Below are 18,857 nucleotides of genomic sequence, written 5' to 3' on the forward strand. Positions count from 1 at the left end.
TTTTATAGGCCCCTTCCTGTCTGCAGAGGGCTGACTTCCTGTGTCTGAGAGCGGCAGTAAATGGATGGCACCTCTGATGCATTTTATCCTGCAAGGAGTGAGGGAAGGAGGGAGAGAGAGAGATGAAAGGATGAAGTAGAGGGCAGAAAAATAGAGATGACAGGAGAGACAGATTGGCGGAGAAGGGGGGCATCAAAGAGTGCCATAAAGACCGTCTTTGTGCTAGATTATTGATGTTTTTACACGCAGTGGCAATTTCTCAGCAGAGCTCTCAGCAGAGCCAAACTTTTTAAATGCTAAGAATGAATCTATTTTATCCTGGTGGTTTCTGACGCCACCTCTCTCTCTCTCTCTCTCTCTCTCTCTCTCTCTCTCTCTCTCTCTCTCTCTCTCTCTCTCTCTCTCTCTCTCACTCTCTCTCTCTCTCTCTCTCTCTCTCTCTCACTCACTCACTCACTCACTCACTCACTCACTCACTCACTCACTCACTCACTCTCTCTCTCTCTCTCTCCTCTCTCTCTCTCTCTCTCTCTCTCTCTCTCTCTCTCTCTCTCTCTCTCCTCTCTCTCTCTCTCTCTCTCTCCCCCCCCCCCCCCCCCGGGTGCAGGGTGCCCCAGTGGCCAGACATTCCTGCCTATAGGGCTGCTTAATGAGGAGTGGGTTGTGTTGGGAGGATTTTAGTGGGGAAAACACTTCAGAAATGGTGGGAAAATAGAGAAATAGTTGAAGTTGCCACAAAGTGTGAGCCCAAGATTTACTGACTCAGTATCTCTATTTGTGACTTTCTGCTCCCGGCTTTTCTTTTTCTTCCCTTCTGTCTGCCCTCTTTAGGAAACTCCAGGAGAACCAGGACTCCATGTCCTCACGGTTGGAAGAGGCCGAACACAAGGCCCAGTCCCTACAGACAGGGTACCAGTCTGCTCAGTCTTCACAGACCCGAGTACAGTTTCAACCAGCCCAGATAAAATGGCTACCATAGAACTGAACTTTGAGGTAGTGCTGGCTTTAAATCCTCTGAAAAGTTACATCCCCAGTGAAGTTTAACACCTAATCTGCTTCATCTGGACTGGGTGGGTGTGGTTTTATCAGATTGACAGTGGCCTAGCAACAAAAGAAAACAACTCCACCATTGTCGCTTCAGACCAGCGAGAAAAGAACAGGCAACACCACAAATACATAAATCTCTCACGTGAAATAACCACACAGTTTTTCTTTGTGTGTAAAAATCGTAGTAAGAAGCTGTTAAGAAATATGTTTTCAGTGCCTTTTAATTAAAAAGTATTGTTCATACTTGGATACAAGCTCTTCATTTGAAAGCTAACTTGTAAGAGTGGAATTCACAATTGATTCTTTTATTGTGTTTTACAGCACTTGAAACAACTCAGGCCGAACTCTTTGATTTGAAGACCAAGTATGACGAGGAATCTACAGCAAAGTATGTGGTGTGTGTGTGTGTGTGTGTGTGTGTGTGTGTGTGGTGTGTGTGTGTGTGTGTGTGTGTGTGTGTGTGTGTGTGTGTGTGTGTGTGTGTGTGTGTGTGTGTGTGTGTGTGTGTGTGTGTGTGAGAGACTTCTTCCCCTCTGGCTCCTCCATAGTCTGTTCCTGACATAATCATCCTGTTTAGTGAATCTCCTTGCCTGGAAACTCCCCCCCTTCTCTCCCAAACAGCTGGATTGTCTCCCGCAACGCTCAGCGGCCTTCATATCCCAGCATTACCCACGCACTGTAGATACTGACGGGGGTTGTAATGCGTTGTGCAGCCACGGCAAGCACCAAAATAGAGATTTTTTTTTTTTTTTTAAAGCGCTCTCTGATTCATCAGGGGTAGCGACGGAGAAGAGAGGCTGGTGAAGGGTCACTGAGATCTCTGACTAAAAGCCACACGGGCTTCTAAAAGGACCTGTAAGATAAGGTGGCTTCAGTTACTTGAGCTGTGGGTATCTATCATTATCGATCTTATAGCAGTGGCGAGGATGAGAACAGAAGCTTTTCCATGTCAGCACTCCTCACTGTAAAGTGGCACTTTATGACATTCCCACTCTGTGCTCCCTCAGGGGTTAGTACGAGAAAACCAAACCAGCATTCACAAAGTTTCAAATTCTAAGAAGAACAACAAAGCCTTTCATGGTGTTTTATTGGGTAATTGGTATACTGCAACAAAAAAAACAGGTCGCACTTTCCTTGAAACATTAACTCTTTCTTTAAATTCAGGGCAGTTTATAAAATAGTCAAGGGCGTCCTGTGTGCGCCCTGCACACAAAGTACGGAAGAGAATCAACTTGGCTTTTAAGGTCCCCCCTCCACCCCCACCCCATTTGCCATGCCCCGAACTCACAGTGTCTCTCCATTAACAGAGTTGTTAAATTGATTGGCTGTTAAAAACAGATCGATTCCCCTTCTTCTCTTCCTCACAATACCCCCCCCCACACACACACACTCCTTTTCTACCTCCCTCACTCCCACACTATGTCTTTTATCTCCTGCATTGTCCGTTTGTGAATGTAAGAGGAAAGGCGACAGGGAGATATTGCATGCAGTATTATGACACTAATCAATAGGTTTCAGAGTCTATCAGAATTACCCCCCCCCCCCCATGACCAAACTGCATCGCTCCTCTGCATTCTCTCATTTCTTTACACTTCCCTTTTTTCTGTCCTTGTCTGTTCCTTTTATGTCAGAAGAAAACACATTTTGAAAAGACACGTATAGTAGGCCCCATTTGCTTACAGAAGCTAATAAACACATGTCGGCCCACATCCACACACACACACACACACACACACACACACACACACACACACACACACACACATACATACAAACACTCACTCACTCACTCACTCGTGAGCCTGAGGCAGTCAGGGTCCTTGACTATGTGGCGTGCTGTGATCTGAAATTTTAATGCAACGCTTTAAAGCACACACAAACCCTCTCTAACCCTGCACCCTCCCAGTCCTTGGAGTCCTTCCCCCGTTTACTGCTTGGCTGAGCAAATCGCCAGTGTTTGGCTGAACACAACTTTTAACCCATTGACTGCATATATTTTGGCCCTGCAAAACCCAAACGCCATACATATCATGCACGTTTTCCACACACACACACACACACACACACACACACACACACACACACACACACACACACACACACACAGACACTTGCTCTAAACTTTCCACTAAGGAGGACATTGCGTGACAAGTCCCCCATCCTCTTGCTGCATTCGGGTAATCTGCCTTTTAAAATACACTCCCTGAGAATTTGGTCGATGTTGCGGTGCCCGGAGTGTGTGAGCTTCAGCGGAAGGCGGGCCTGCAGATGTAGCGTAGCCCCCTGTCTGTGTTGGTGCTGTGAGGGTCTGGCTGGCTGCGTTTTACCCGTTTAGTCCCTGTTAAAGATTAATGATATATTGATCCCCAGCCCCACAGGATTGTGTGTGTGTGTGTGTGTGTGTGTGTGTGTGTGTGTGTGTGTGTGTGTGTGTGTGTGTGTGTGTGTGTGTGTGTGTGTGTGTGTGTGTGTGTGTGTGTGTGTGTGTGTGTGTGTGTGTGTGTGTGTGCGTGCGTGCGCATGCTCCTCTGTGTGGCTTTATCTGCGTATAAAGGCTTGATACCATTTTGGGAAAACCATTTAATTGCTGATAATTAGGAAAGAAAAGCCTATTCACTGTTGCCTGTGTCCGTCTCAAGTACACACACAAACACAAAATGGCGCACAACGTACACACACACACACACACACACACACACACACACTCTTGCAGTAGCTTCTTTTTAAGCCGCCTTGAAATCCCCAAGGTAACACGCTGTGAAAACGCAATGTGGAGAAAGCCGAGGAAAGAAAAGGAATGGAGTGATGAAAGCTAGAGGGCAAAAAGCGAGTCAGGGGCTGGAGGCTACGGCGAGGAAGAGGGGATAAGAGTGTGATAGAGGAGGGAAATGAAAATCTAAATCAGGAGAATATCCTGCTGGCACCCGAGGACAGAGGCCGAGGAAGAGAGGGCGAACGACCAAAGAGGGGAGGTGGAAGGGGAAGAAGAAAAAAAAAAGAGATGAAAGGAAGAAAAAGTGGAGGGCAATGGGAAGCGAACGGGTTGAGGGGGAAAAGGATAGAGTCAGGCAGAGGGTGGAAAAGAAAAGGAGCGTTTGAGTGAGGAGCAAGAGAGAGAAGATGATAAGAGATGAAAAGGCCTGTCTGAGATGGAGGAAGTACAGTAGGGGCTTAGAGGCTTGTTTCAGAAGTCCTACAGTACTCACTGATGTCACTTGTGCACCCATTGGCTTTCACGGTACAAAAGAGAGAGAGAGAGAGAGAGAGAGAGAGAGAGTGTGTGTGTGTGTGTGTGTGTGTGTGTGTGTGTGTGAGAGAGAGAGTGATTTTTCTAGTGCAGCTGTGCACGCACTCTATAGCTCCTCCCTGTGGCTGCTGTATGGAGCTTTGTAGGTATGTTTTTGGTGGCCTAAAATTAGGATTTACCATTGCAAAGGACCCTCCCTTTACTGTTCAGTGTTTGATGAATTAATTCCAGCGGGTGCATCGGCTGGCCGTGGACAGTTCTGCCCTGCCCAGCGATGACTGACTGTATCAGGATATGCAGAAAATCCCTTCCCTGTGATCTGCTTTGGCCCTCAGCCTCTAGCTTTGCCTTTATAATTCCCAAATACAGCCAAATCCAAAGGTTATTTAAGAAGACTTTGTGCATCTGTACTTTGATTAAATGATCACATTTGGAGCAGGAGCAGCGGCGTATTTGGGTTGCATTACTACCCATAAATGCTCTCCATTACAAGCTTTTCTGGCTTGTTGGCTCTCTGACCTTACATGTGTGTGTGCCGGAGTGCGAATGAGTGCGCACGTGGGTCCTGCACACTATAGCTTAAGACAGGATAAAAGCTATTGAGGTAGTGTACTATTATGTTGCTTAAATGCATACTAGATCCTTTTAACTGTTGGGGAAAGAATAAAAGCGGAGAGTGAAAAGCTCTCCCACCCACATCTGATTCTTTTTTGCTGCATTGCCTGTAGCACAATGTTGACCTAATATCAACTGTGTCTGTTTTGTTAAACACATTCAAATCAGTAGTGCTCAAGCCTATGGGACACAACACTGTTTCTCATACTGTGACACACAAATACAAAAGCTGCATGGGTTATTGGGTTCACTATCAAAAGATCGCAGTGAAATCAAAAGGTCTTAATGGACTCGGCAGTGCACATATGTGCTCACGTCGTTGCACTCAATGCCGCCCATGTATTCTTATCAGCTAGTAATGTCTTAACTAAACATGCATATACATACACTGTGTCTTTGAACATTTTCATGCATTTGTTTATTGTAACTTCCTCATACGGCAAAATGTCTTTTAGACGTGCTCGCAAGTACACACAGACGACTCATTAACAGAGAGGGAAATCATATTCAAGTAATTATTTAGGTTTATTACCTATAATTTTCCACAAAGTCTTACAGAAATTTACACTCATTGTGTGTCTGTGTTCGGTGTTGTTTCGTCCTTGTCCTCAAAGTTCCCTCCGCATCTCTGTCCTTGTTTGCAGGAAAGTGACAGGTATTCACGTCGCTCATGAAACAGTGTTATTAAGATATTTTCCCAAAGTTCAAAAAGATGTGGTATTACGGGGATGTATTCCTGCTGCCTGACCTCCAGCAAGTGAGAGGTGAACCATGGCCTCCATCCAGACCATTAGTCAGACACAATCACACAGCTTCATAGCAGATTAGTCTGCTGTATTAGGACTTAGAGCTCTATTAATGTAATCCCTCTGTTTTAGTGTGGCCTGGGTTTAGGGGCTTACATGTGCACACCCACACACAGACACGCACACATACACACACACACACGACTAAATACATGTATGCATGCACACATACAAGCTGTTTGGGTTATGGAGTTCACAATCAATGGATTAAGGTGAAATTTAGACAGTAGCTTAATGGAAACAGAACCGGCATTCTCTAAATGTGTTCTCTCTGAACAATGCCACACACACACACACACGTGACATGTGCAGAGTGTACTCTTCTTTCTGGGATTCGTCTATCCATTTATCAATTCCTTTGTTTTTATCTGTGTGCTGTATTTCTGTGAGTCTCTTATATGCACCGTCACGCCCTCTGTAGTAACAGTAAATGTCTTTCTCAGGGCCGATGAGATTGAGATGGTGATGACCGACCTGGAAAGAGCCAATCAGGTAACCCGCTCAACATTCACTTAACGTATTTAACACAGCATTGTCCAAATTATCCATCACACCAGAGTTTTATTATTGAAATACAGAGAAAGCAACGGAGTTATTAAACTGAAATAGTTAAAATAAAAATATGGCCAGTAGGAGAAAAATTTGTTCTGAAGCAAGTACATGTTATTTAAAGGATCCAGTCTAGTGATATTCTGTATTTTTCCTCCTGTCAACAAATGTCATGAAAAGACAGAAACCAACAATGAATTTATTTTACTTGTAAGTATAGTCTCCGTTGACAAAACGTGATCGCTTATTGTTCTGTGCCCTCAAGCTCCATTGTCGTCCAAAAACTGTTAAAAACAAATCTGTGAGCCACAGAGTTGTTCTGGGTGACATGTTGCATCATTATGTAAACTATAGGCTCTGTATTACGTTTTTAGTTGATTCCATGTACACCATCCTGCTGCCGTAGATATTCACTAGAGCACCAAATGTGTATTCATCCGCGGCTGGAAATAGTCCCCAATAGGAGCACTATTTACTCCTGTTTGAGTAACATTTGCTAAAAACTACAGTGCCCAGCTGTTTTAGGAGATATTTATAATTTTTCTATATCCTTGACCCCATTTTTAAATAAAGATTTACATCTTAAGGAACAATCGTGCTTGTAGCTTGAGGCGGGGAAGGTTCGAAAGTATTGAGGGAAGACCAAAACCAGCAATGTGTTCCTGTTGGCTTTGGTCTTTTGGGGATTTTGTTAAGAATACCAAAAACATAGAACATCACCAGTCTTATCCTTTAAAATATAAATGTTCTTATGTTCAGTAACCATGAAATGTGGCTTACATTAACACATAATGACTTTGCATATCACTGTGAGGGCAGCTGTTTGTTTTACATGATTATTACACACCTACTAAACCCATCCAGCTGAAATAAGCCCCCTAGCGCGTCCTCTGCCCTTGTGTTGTAAATATTTTTTTGGTATCTGTTAATGTCATTGTTGTTAACTTTCATTATTAGCCCAAGAGTATGATTTGTGGCTAAAGGGGTAGCATAGGCATGTAATGTTAATATTAGCCTAAAGGTTAGCGCTCCAACTATAATGCCACATACACTATTCACACTTCTGATTTGAGGTTTACAGAGGATGACAGCATGGCCTCCAGCTCAGTCACAGACTTTTTATACGCTTTTATATGGAGAAAATGGAAAACAGGATTTTTTTCTCTCGCGACTAGCAGTCCAAGTCCCACCCAGTCAATAACAGCTCTCAATATGGTTGCAATTAGAAACACTGTGGAATCGGCTCCCTGTAACTCCTAATGATGGCAAGTTGGCCAGTGTTGCAAATGATTCCCAACTACAGCATGGCAATTTGGCCATAAATACAAGGCAGCCGGTATCATCTTAATTATCTTATTTTAATTTAAATTTAGGAAGAATCCACCCTCTGCCATCATCCTACACTTACTTTGCATTCTCTCTGCCCTCCTCCACTCTGTAGTATATGTTGTAGTCGTACACTCTGCTTAAAAGTGATCTAGCTGCAGAAAAACATTGAGATAATTATGGGTGCTGTCCCATCCCCAACAACAACAGCCTCCTTAGTTGCTGCCAACAGGAAGAACTTACTCACTTACTATTCTCTTGTCTTCCTGCTCTCTCCATCCACACGTATGAAGTAGATTTTCAACTGTTCTGTGATGCTAGTGCAAAATTGACACCAATTAAGGGAACGTGTACGCCAAGTAAATTACACTTAGCATTGAATTAGAACATTAGATCGATCATGTTTGACAATGTTTGAATCTCCACTTGTTGATTTTTCTTTTCAACTTTTCCTCTTCTCCTTCCAGCGAGCAGAGTCAGCTCAGAGAGAGACGGAGTCGCTCAGGGAGCAGCTGTCCTTGAGTAACCAGTCCCAGCAGCTCGGCAGCCCGGCCGAGGCCGACACCGACGCGGTAACACAATTCACTGCTACGCTGATTTACTGCACGGCTGACAAAGCCGTATTGATAGGCTAAAGATCAGCTCGGCCTTTTTATGCCCGAGGTGATCAGCTGATTAAAGCTTCAATTTATGGATCGCTGTAGTCACCGATCTTAGAGGTCTGGTATTGCAGTCACCCACAATGCATCGATTTATTCAAAAGAAAGGTCGCCAAGGTGGCAATAAGTGATCGATCGTATTGATTAATGGATTTATTTGACCCGTTTAACAGCCTGCAGAGGTGAGACTTAGTGAGAGACTGACTGCCACACCAAAGTATCTGCTTCATTGATCCCTGAGTGTTGGGTAGTTGTGATTGGTTGATTCATTACCTCTGTTTATTGATCTAAGGGAGGAGGCCTAAACGATAATCGGTACATTGATAAGCTTCTGTCTGATTTCTTTAGTGATTCATTGAAAATGATCTGAAAGCAGGACTTTGTATGGGTGGTTTTATGAATATGTGTGTAGGTTTTATTTTGCTCATTAGATTAAACTACTGTCCTATTCGACCTTAGGAGCAGCAGACGGAGGTGGCATCCCACTCAAGTCTGGAGGCGGAGCTCAGGGCCAAAGAGAGGGAGACCGCCCAGCTGGTGGAGGACGTCCAGAGACTGCAGGCCAGCCTGACCAAACTCAGAGAGACTACCAGCTCCCAGATCGCACAGCTGGAGCAGCAGCTCAGCAGCAAGACTGCCATTCTCAAGGTACCAACAGAACACAAATCTGCAGATTTTTGTTTTTAATTAGATAAATGTTCCATTATCTAGAGTTAAGTCACTGAAATACGTACATGACATATAAAGATCCAACGATTGCTTTTCATTATTAAAATTCATTATCATGTCATTTCATCTCTTAATCTACAGGAACTGGAGGAGAAATTGCAGAAGCAAGCTGACTATGAGGAGGTGAAAAAGGAGTTGAGGTGAGGAGCAGACACAGTAGTGTGTGTGTGTGTGTGTGTGTGTGTGTGTGTGTGTGTGTGTGTGTGTGTGTGTGTGTGTGTGTGTGTGTGTGTGTGTGTGTCCAGCACAGATCTATTTATTGCATGCGTTTGATGTCTTTAACAGTGTTAAACAAGATGCGCGTCGTCATTTAAAATGTGTAACTCAATTGAGTGCGCTTATGAAGGTGAAGCTTGTATGTCTGTAGCTTTATATGTTGTATCTTTTGCTCTCTGCCATTCTATCTTTTCTTGATCCTTTAAAGAGACAGAAATAGAAAAGCTTGCATACTACACAGCAGATTTTTGTAGGGGGTTCATATAGATTTTTCACTCTGTCTCTCTCTCCCCTCAGTATCCTCAAGTCTATGGAGTTTGGAACATCTGACTCTGTGCAGGTAAAAGTGGCAGTTGCACATTATGTTGCAGTGAAGTAATTCAGTTTTTGATAAAACAATAACATACATTTGAAGGGAGAGGCTGGAGCCAGGTGATTTTTTAAATGTCTCATTTTGATATCTGTTCCCCTCCATCAGGACTCATCCAAACCTCTGGAGGTGCTGTTGCTGGAGAGGAACCGCAGTCTTCAGTCTGAGAGCGCCGTTCTGCGCATTGCCAACACTGAACTCAGCGGTAAGTCTGCCCAAATGTAAGGTTATAGTAATGGCTGGGTTCATCAACACTGGCCAGGCTGCGTTCGCACAAAAACCTTCCCTCAGACCAGCAAAAATGAGAGAATGCTGACAGAAGTGGAGTCCAGTGTTCATCGGAGCTTAGATGAGGGTTCAGCTGCAGGTAAGGAAGCCTATGAAGCATCAGGTTAGCGCATACATACTGTATGTATGACAACAGATTATTTTTCTCTGAGAATACTTAACCATTTATTAATGTTTTGGGAATTATTTACAATATTGGGTCCACACAATATGGAGAAAAAAAAAAAAAAGCAAAACTTTTTCATGGTACAGAAATGTTTTTTCTTAAGTCCCACACATGACGGAGAAGAAGAAAATGCATGTCTTTGAATACCGCAGCAGGAGGTCAACCTGAATAGTTTCAAAGATGCAGTACACAAAAACGAGGACATCATACTCTCGCCCCGACATCAAGAGTCTTGCCCTCTGCAACAGTGTTTATGGGTTTGAAATGTCATGGCTTTGGGCTTGAATAGTTGAATAGCTTTGAATTGATTAACATTCACAGTAAGGGGAGCTTACTGTCTTACCCAATCATGTTACCGTCTCAGTGGTTATGCATTAGAATAATATTTCTTTTAGCGCTTCCATCATGATGGATTCTAGTAGTTGCAAGACTGAGGAAATATAGTTTTATATCTGTTTGTTTTGGTGAATGTATAAATGTAATCAGTCTATCTATTCTGGAAGTTAGAGTCAGAGTCAGCAGAGCTGTACAGTCTCTGTTCTTTGGTGACGTGCATCTGTTTTATGTTCAGCCATAAAAAATGTTTTTCAATTCAGTTTTATTGCTCCATTTTTTTTCCTGAATGTATTTTTTATGAACTAAAGACTCTGTTACTGCCTCTACGATGGAATAATTCAGTGTTTAGGAACATGGCGCTGTAGCATGGAAGAGGACTCACATGGTGTATTGGCTATCTAAGGATCATTTTACCCTGTCCAGTTACTTCCACTTTGCCTGTGAGAGAGAGTGAGAGAGGGAGGCTGAGCCCTGGGCCAAGCTAATCTGCCTAAGTGGCACAGTGTCCATTGTTTTTTTTTGTCCTTTTTTTCTTCCAGGCTGTGGCTTACAAGAAAGGTTGAAATCACAAATGCATGGGCACTTTGTCTGGGGGGGTTTGCAAAAAAGGAAACAAAGTTCACTAATTTGGAAAAGAATTGATAAAGATAACTTTCAACTTTTGTTATTTTTTTCTCTCTCTTTTTGGAACCCCTTTTTTGTTGACTCCCCCATAATGCATGGTGTGTTTGACCTTTCTTGTAGGGTCAGCCAGGCGAAAAGGGACAGAAGAGTCCACACCGAAGGAGGAGACCGTGCCCGGCGACTCCTCTTCCTCGCCCCCTCCCCCCCCTCCCTCTCTTCCTTCCTCCTCCCAGCACCCCCTGTCTCGCACTCATACGGACCCCCTCCACACTGCCACCACCACCACCACCAACACCACCAGCGGCGAAACGCACCCTTTCAGTCCTACGGGCATTGGACAGGACTTCTACTCGCCCGTGTTCCCTCTGGTGGGTGGTAAGATGGCTTTGAACTCCCTGATCCAGCGGCAGCTGCTTCAAACCTTCTACTCCAAAGCCTTGCAGGAGTCGTCTGGAATCCCCAGTGGGGCTCTGCTGTTCACCCCCTTCACTCCAACCCTCAGCTCTATCCCTACCTCCACCCCTGGCTCTGGGTCAGCTGCCATCCCTCTGGCAGCCAGCAGCCCCCAGCCTCCTCCCGCCAGCCCAGACATGGCTCCTGTTAATGGGAGCAGCACCGCTGGCAGTGCCCCATCCCCATCGCCCAGCCACTCTGACGCTACCACGGGAAGTATTTTGGACGGGGAAGACATGGACACGGCAGAGATAGCCCGACAGGTGAAAGAGCAGCTGATAAAGCACAACATTGGCCAGCGTGTGTTTGGCCACTACGTGCTGGGACTGTCCCAGGGTTCGGTCAGTGAGATCCTGGCCAGACCAAAGCCGTGGAACAAGCTAACGATTCGGGGGAAGGAGCCTTTCCACAAGATGAGGCAGTTCCTTGCCGATGAGCAGAACATCCTTGCACTGCGCAGCATCCAGGGACGGCAAAGGGGTGAGGCTGTGTGTCTTTAATGTTTCTGTGTGTGTGTGTGTGTGTGTGTGTGTGTGTGTGTGTGTGTGTGTGTGTGTGTGTGTGTGTGTGTGTGTGTGTGTGTGTGTGTGTGTGTGTGTGTGTACAGCCCTGCACAGAGCCATTGATTAGCTTGTCAATATGGACTAGCTTTTTCTTTTTCTTTCTCTTTCCTTACTCCCATCCCGTGCCACACCTGTGTGTTTTGACTGAGTTCGTAATCACACACTGATCCCAAGAGGCTCTCCCAGCTATCGTGGTCAATACAGAAACCTTTCACACATCAATAGTATTGATCGGTGGGAACGAGGAAGGCAGGGGTACTGTTAACTACGGGTAGATTCGATTCGCCTGGGCCTGCTTTTGTTAACGCACCAGGACATTTTTGATTGAAGGTGGTCTCAGTGGTACACCTAAATATAACCACCCTAGTCCTAGGCAAAGTGTGTGTTAATAATATGGCTGCAGTTAGTATTCCCCTGTTAGAAACTTTCTATTAAATAATTTATCCTTCGCTACAAGTAGTGGTTTAATATTCCTGTCAGAGGTAGAAGTTTGATTCCTTCTGGGGCCACAGATGGCGAAAATCAATGCATTTACGGTACTATAATGTGCACTGGATGGAAGTATCCACACATTTCATGTATTTGCAGAGTAGTGCACCGTAAAGTCTAGCTGTAAAAGAAAAAACAACAACACACAAGTGCTGTAACATAGTGTGTGGTATATTGTTTTTAACAGAGGGCTCAGGCCAGCCCCAGCTTAGCCGAGTGTTACAGGATGTTCCGAAGCGGAGAGCCCTCTCCAATACAGCTTCACACACAGGTCTGTCCCCTTCACACACGGAGATGTTAGCACGTTCTGTCTGTGTGGCATGTTTGTGTTGGAGTGAACTGTATCGATGGTGTGTGTGTGTGTGTGTGTGTGTGTGTGTGTGTGTGTGTGTGTGTGTGTGTGCGTGTGCGTGTGCGTGTGTGTGTGTGAGAGAGCGCGTGTGAGTTGCCGTTTATTAACTTGCGGGCAGGCATAGAGATATACATGTGCCTTGAAGGTAACCACACAATTGCAGTGACTTGCGTCAAATGAGAAGCCAGCATGTGTATTTAGGGATTTTATTGGTAGTTGTTATTCTGTGGGGAGCGTTTACTGTACGAACCCTGTAGCACGTGTGCATGTGTGGGCTCCAAAGGGACCCGAGAAATAATGACAATCCCTCCAGTGTAGTTGCCTTGTAGCTCAGTGGTGGGAATGTTGTTCTTTGTGCTGTGCTATGGTGTAATTATCATTTATTTTTTTCGTTCTCTTTACTTGACTACTCTGTAGTTGGTTATCTCTGCGTCTTAACCTGACACGATTTTTCATCTCCTCCCTTTCCCTCTTCCTCTCCTTCCAGGTAACATTACTGCCCGCGTCCGCACCCCGGAGGCGGGTTCAGATGAGGCTATCAAGTCCATTCTGGAGCAGGCCAAAAGAGAGCTGCAGGTGCAGAAAGCTGGTGAGTCGTGGTTTTCTTCTCAGGATTTAAGACAATACATTGTGGCTGTGAGTGTTTGTCGCTGTGTCTCACGATGACCCTGTTTTTTTCTTTTCCTTCCTCAACAGACTTGTCCCATGCTCAACCCTCATATACAGGACTGAAAGGAGGGGGCGGAGGCGGAGGGGGCGGCGGATCAGACGAGGCTATCCGCTCCATCCTAGAGCAAGCTCGCAGAGAGATGGAGGCCCAACAGACTGCACTGGAGCCCATCCTCAAGGCCTCATCTTCGTCTTCCTCCTTTGCATCACTATCTCAGAGGGACTTCCTGAACTCCTCGCTCACCGCTCCCCTGCCCCCTTACAACCCCCTGGCACTCTCCCTCAAGAAGCCTCCCAGCTCCCTCTTGTCCTCCCCCTCATCCCCGTCTCCAATCCTGGACTTCAGCTCCAGCGTGAAGAGAGAGGGCAGGGCTTCTTTGGGGATTGACATGTCCGTTGACGGAGTTCACAGGCTGGGTCGGAGCTCTGAGGGGTCGGCCCGCTCTGGAAGTTCAGGAGGAGTGGGTTATTGGAGGGAGCAGTGGTGGAGCAACATGCATACAGACCCTCGCAGGGCCATATCCAGCCAGACAGGAGAGGACAACTACAGCCAGGAGGACTCCAAAGAGGTAAGGCGAGAAAAAGGAAAAAACTTGTTTGTTTGTATGTGCTTTTTCTACCCAACTGTTTTTATTGCTCTGCTTTTACTGTACGGTGGTTGCATGTCTCAGCCATTCTCTGTCTTTGTGTTTCAGGGAATATTGACTGACAGTCTGTCTCGACACAAACCGTGGAACAAGTTGAACCAGAGGAGCAGAGAGCCATACCTCCGCATGCAGCCGTGGCTCAATGGAGACCAGGGGCAAAACACACACTTACAGCAATCTCAGAACCAAGGTAAACAAATCACATACACACATACACACATACACACACACACACACACACACACACACACACACACACACACACACAAGCACATATAGTATATGGATTCACACAACCAGGCTCTTTGGGCTAGAGCATTACTCTGAAAGCCTGATTAGAGCTAGTGGCTAGTTGTTACTGTCAGTCTGTCACTCACACAATCCCCCCTCCTCCCCCCACTTCCACCCTCCCTCCCTTCTCCTCCCACCATCCCCCCATCCTCAGTGCTGTGGCAGTGTCAGCCAGCAAGCTGCTGGTTTGTCATGTCATAGACAAGTTAGTGTTGCAGCGCCAGATGGCAGCTCTGTGTGTGTGTGTGTGTGTGTGTGTGTGTGTGTGTGTGTGTGTGTGTGTGTGTGTGTGTGTGTGTGTGTGTGTGTGTGTGTGTGTGTGTGTGTGTGTGTGTGTGTGTGTGTGTGTGTGTGCGTGCGTGCGTGCGTGCGTGCGTGCGTGCGTGCGTGCGTGCGTGCGTCTCTTTCTCTCTGGGGGTGTAAACAGCAGCTAATGTACACTGACAGCTCCTCATGACTGCTCTCTTCCAGCCTGCTGAGCTGCACAGCAGTACTACACAGACAGAGACAGGGAGATGAAGGAATAGGCGGAGGAAGCCAAAAAAGCTTCAAACTGAAAACTTAAGCACCTTTGCTGTTTGTTTAACAGGAATTAAATTAGTTGATGTGGTATGACTGAAGTCCCTCCCAAACCCAGCAGGGAGAGGGGATGAAACTGTGTTTTCTTACATGGTAACATGTCTCCTAACCTGTGTGATATTTCTCACCCTGTCTGTTCTCCTCAAGCAGAGGGTACTCCCAAGACATCCGCAAGCTGCAGCCCTGCTCCAGAGTCCCCCCTCAGTTCAGCTGAGGAGTCTGTCAACGGTCTCACCGGGGATCCACTCGCTCCACACTCCTCCAGTCTCAAACTTGCGTCTGAGGATCCGTCAGGTGGGGAGTCACAGCCCGGCACCCCGCTGCCCGTTCCTGGTCATTCGGGTCTCAGCATCCAGGAAATGGTCGCAATGTCTCCTGAGCTTGATACTTACGCCATCACCAAGAAGGTTAAGGAGGTTCTGACTGATAATAACCTTGGTAAGAAACACAGGAGGTGCTGCCTGTGTGGTTTAGTTTTCCTTTTCCCCCTTCCCTCCTCAATGATGAGTTACTCAGCCTTTTTTAATCAGTTCTCTGAAATGACCGTTTCGTTTCCCCTCTCTTTTCGCCTATCCAGGCCAGCGTCTGTTTGGGGAGACTATCCTGGGTCTGACTCAGGGTTCCGTCTCAGACCTGCTGGCCAGGCCCAAACCCTGGCACAAGCTCAGCCTGAAGGGCAGAGAGCCCTTCGTCCGCATGCAGCTCTGGCTCCAGGACCCACACAGTGTGGAGAAACTCATGGACATGAAACGCCTGGAGAAGAAAGGTGTGTAGTGAAAGCTCAATGACGAGAACTAAATGCACACTTCATTTAGAGCCTCCCCAAATAATAAACAAAAGACCCTGACATCCTGAAATACATCCACAGAAAAAACACAAGCAGCAGCCTTTGAATTACACATGCACATCTGCACACACAATATCCTTTGTGCAGGACAGCAGAGCATGTTGTGCAGATCACAGTCATCTTGGTGTGATGTCAGTACCAATCAGGACTGCAGACATCACATACTGTATTAGATGTGACAGCTAGGGGACTGCCAGGGGCCTGCTTACTCACAGTCATCAGCACTCCTCTTCATCATCGTCATCATCATAATAATTACCAGTGTCTATAAGCTCGTATTTTTTATCATTTGTTAGCCCATAGCTCACTTTATCGCTCAATCATTCTTTATTGCCTTCTGTTTGCACAACGCGTATAAGAGCAAAACCAAGAGGCCTCGCCCTCGTTGCTGCTCAGAGTGACCCCTGATTGCCCACTTGAAGATCTCTCTGTGGAGATGGGATTGGCATGTTTGAACCTTTCAGTAGGCACAAGCATACGGGATCAGTTCACCCTCATTCTATATATCAATATAACCCTACGCACAAGGGCGAAAATACAAAAACTGACCATACACAAGTGCGTTTGGGGTTTGGACGCATGGGGGCTACTCTTCATTCAACTTTGTTTCAGATTATTGACCCCAAAGTAATGCATGCAAACAGCAATGGTGAACAGTCCTGGCCGACAGCAGAGCCCAGAGGAAAGACATGGACCTCGTCTAGAATAGCCATATTTGACCTCTCACCCTTGCGGTTCAAGCCTGCGAGGCAGCGCACAACTTTCCGAGTAGTCTAACCTTGCTCTGAGTGGTTTTTGCCTGCAACACTAATATATCTGGCAGTGTGTTTCGGGGGTTGAGGAAAATGTCAACCTCATGCAAAGCTGCCATGAGCTGTTCATTTTCAGCTGCTGGTGCCCCGAGTAGTGAGTGGTGCTGCTTGTTTGCTTTAAAATGGAAGAGATTTTTTTCATTGTTAGAGTTCCTTTGAAAGACAGTAGCACCACCTAGTGGCCGCTGAGAGGATGGCCGGATTAGTTTTTTAGAGCAGTGTCTGATGCATAATAGGTAACACAAAACATTTCCTGGTGGCATGCACTTGTCAAACATAGCACTGAAGTTAAAGAAAGAGTGACGGTTTAAATCATTTTTACTTAGAAAATTGGCACTTATTTATTTCTATAGAGTAGTCAGATAATTAACTAACTAATAACGAATTAATCTCTAGTTCAATCAGCTGATCAGCGTCTGTTTGGGGAGACTATCAAGATAGATGTACCTCACATGAAAATTGGTTGTCAGATTTCATGCTCTTCCACAAAGGTATCAGCCTCTGTTGACTACAGCACATAAAACAAAACAAATCTTAAATTGGTGATTCTAGATGAGATGTATGTTGATATTAATATTCCCCGTATTCATTCATCACTTATTTACTTTCAATGTATTTTCTTCCGTAATAACTTCCCTTCTCGTTTTTGTGTCCCTGTTCAGCTTACATGAAGAGGCGGCTGAGCTCCTTGAGTGACAACCATTCTGTGGACGTGGGTTTGGTGGGGCAGGACTACATCCAGGGCTCCCAGAGCCCGGGACAGCAGCACCTGAAGAAGGCCAGGGTAGTGTTGGGCCCAGAGGAGAAGGAGGCCCTGAAACGGGCCTACCAGGAGAAGCCCTATCCCTCCCCCAAAACCATTGAGGAGCTGGCCTCCCAGCTCAACCTGAAGACCAGTACTGTCATCAACTGGTTCCATAATTACAGGTCAGCATTTTGACAAAGAGACACACTTGAATACTGAGACATTGTGTTTGTGTCACAAGCTGTTCTTCAAAGGGCATTTGAGATCATTTCAGTAAATTCCATTTCCATATAAACACTGTATTTTTGTTGCTTGCAATTGTTTGTTTCATTGAATTTATAGGTTTGCACTTCATAATGCTGTCTGTGTAGAAGTGAATTTTCGTGTGTTATTGTATGATAGACTATGTTGTGTTGGTAAATACATGGGCGTTGTCTAAGGAAGGGCTTAAGTTCCTGCCCTGTTCTCATAAGTCAGTGCACTCATACAGTGTTTTGAGATCAGTCAAATGTAAGGTGTGTTGCGTCTGACTAATTGAATTTCAGGATTTGAGTATCGTGACTGAACTCGTGTGTTTCTACCAGGTCACGTATTCGGCGAGAGCTCTTCATAGAGGAGATCCAGGCAGCTGGAGGGTTGGGGCCTGGAAGCGAGGGGGGCTCCCCTTCCCTCCGCGGGTCCAAATCAGGAGAGGGGGACAGCTGTGATGGGACAGAATCTGAGGGCACAGTGGAGACACGCCAGGGACTGGGCCTTGGCCTGGAGGATCACAGAGGAGCATGCAAAGACGACATGGAGGTTGAGTCTGAGGCAGGGGGCTCTAATAACTCCCCTGACCAGTTTGACTGCACCACCTCAGGCTTAGTTGGGCCGGGCTCCAGCTGTGGACAGGGTGGACTGGGGCTCTTCAACCTCACAGAGGCATCCTCCAGTGGCTCTGCCTCGAGTACTAACATCCCAGCCTCTGGCCCGGCCAGAAACCCCAGGGACAACAATCTGCGCAAGAAGAAAGCAGCCAATCTCAATAACATCATCCACAGGCTGGAGAAGGCTGCCAGCAAAGAGGATCCCTCAGAGTGGGAGTTCTAGTTCCCCCTGACCATCCTTCATCCCTCTTGTCTCATAACCTCACGACCTCTTACCTTGGACCCCTCCTGCTCTGTTCCAGTTGGAGAGCGGACACAGCCAAAGTCAAGCTCAGCAGCCATTTTTATTACATAGAAGCTTTCCTGAAAAGAGGAAAGAAACAAAGAGTGGTTGGCAAAACCCTTAAAAAGAAGATTTACTGAAAATCCTAGAAGAACAAAATAAGAGAACTTACGTGTCTCTGTGTTTTTTTTAAACTGAGTTTTGTTTTTGTACTGAGAAAAGCACTTAGCCGTCCTGCTGGCCTCCGGCCCTGCTGTACCTCCCCCTATCACCAGCCACTGGT

The 18,857-nt window shown here is 46.0% G+C and overlaps 1 protein-coding gene across 3 annotated transcripts in view; it reads left to right on the forward strand.

Moving 5' to 3' along the window:
- cux1b (cut-like homeobox 1b) overlaps positions 1–18,857 on the forward strand; it is a 60,038-nt gene that overhangs the window by 32,338 nt on the left and 8,843 nt on the right. The window contains exons 7-23 of one of the 3 annotated variants that reach the window (XM_068711618.1): positions 832–904; positions 1,365–1,435; positions 6,159–6,207; positions 8,058–8,162; positions 8,709–8,897; positions 9,060–9,118; positions 9,492–9,534; positions 9,673–9,769; positions 11,099–11,911; positions 12,671–12,754; positions 13,323–13,424; positions 13,532–14,073; positions 14,200–14,341; positions 15,172–15,459; positions 15,599–15,787; positions 17,343–17,607; positions 18,010–18,857. The exon at positions 18,010–18,857 is cut by the window's right edge and continues 5,293 nt beyond it. In XM_068711618.1, coding sequence (XP_068567719.1) covers positions 832–904; positions 1,365–1,435; positions 6,159–6,207; positions 8,058–8,162; positions 8,709–8,897; positions 9,060–9,118; positions 9,492–9,534; positions 9,673–9,769; positions 11,099–11,911; positions 12,671–12,754; positions 13,323–13,424; positions 13,532–14,073; positions 14,200–14,341; positions 15,172–15,459; positions 15,599–15,787; positions 17,343–17,607; positions 18,010–18,514 — 3,616 coding nt within the window. In that variant the 3' untranslated portion in view covers positions 18,515–18,857. The remainder of the gene's footprint in view (positions 1–831; positions 905–1,364; positions 1,436–6,158; positions 6,208–8,057; positions 8,163–8,708; positions 8,898–9,059; positions 9,119–9,491; positions 9,535–9,672; positions 9,770–11,098; positions 11,912–12,670; positions 12,755–13,322; positions 13,425–13,531; positions 14,074–14,199; positions 14,342–15,171; positions 15,460–15,598; positions 15,788–17,342; positions 17,608–18,009) is intronic. The other 2 variants (XM_068711625.1, XM_068711631.1) reach the window with 2 other exon arrangements.

The sequence above is a fragment of the Cebidichthys violaceus genome, unplaced genomic scaffold (assembly GCF_023349555.1).
Source record: "Cebidichthys violaceus isolate CVI_PGR_0920_01 unplaced genomic scaffold, fCebVio1.0.p SCAF_1, whole genome shotgun sequence".
Classification (NCBI taxonomy): Eukaryota; Metazoa; Chordata; class Actinopteri; order Perciformes; family Stichaeidae; genus Cebidichthys; species Cebidichthys violaceus.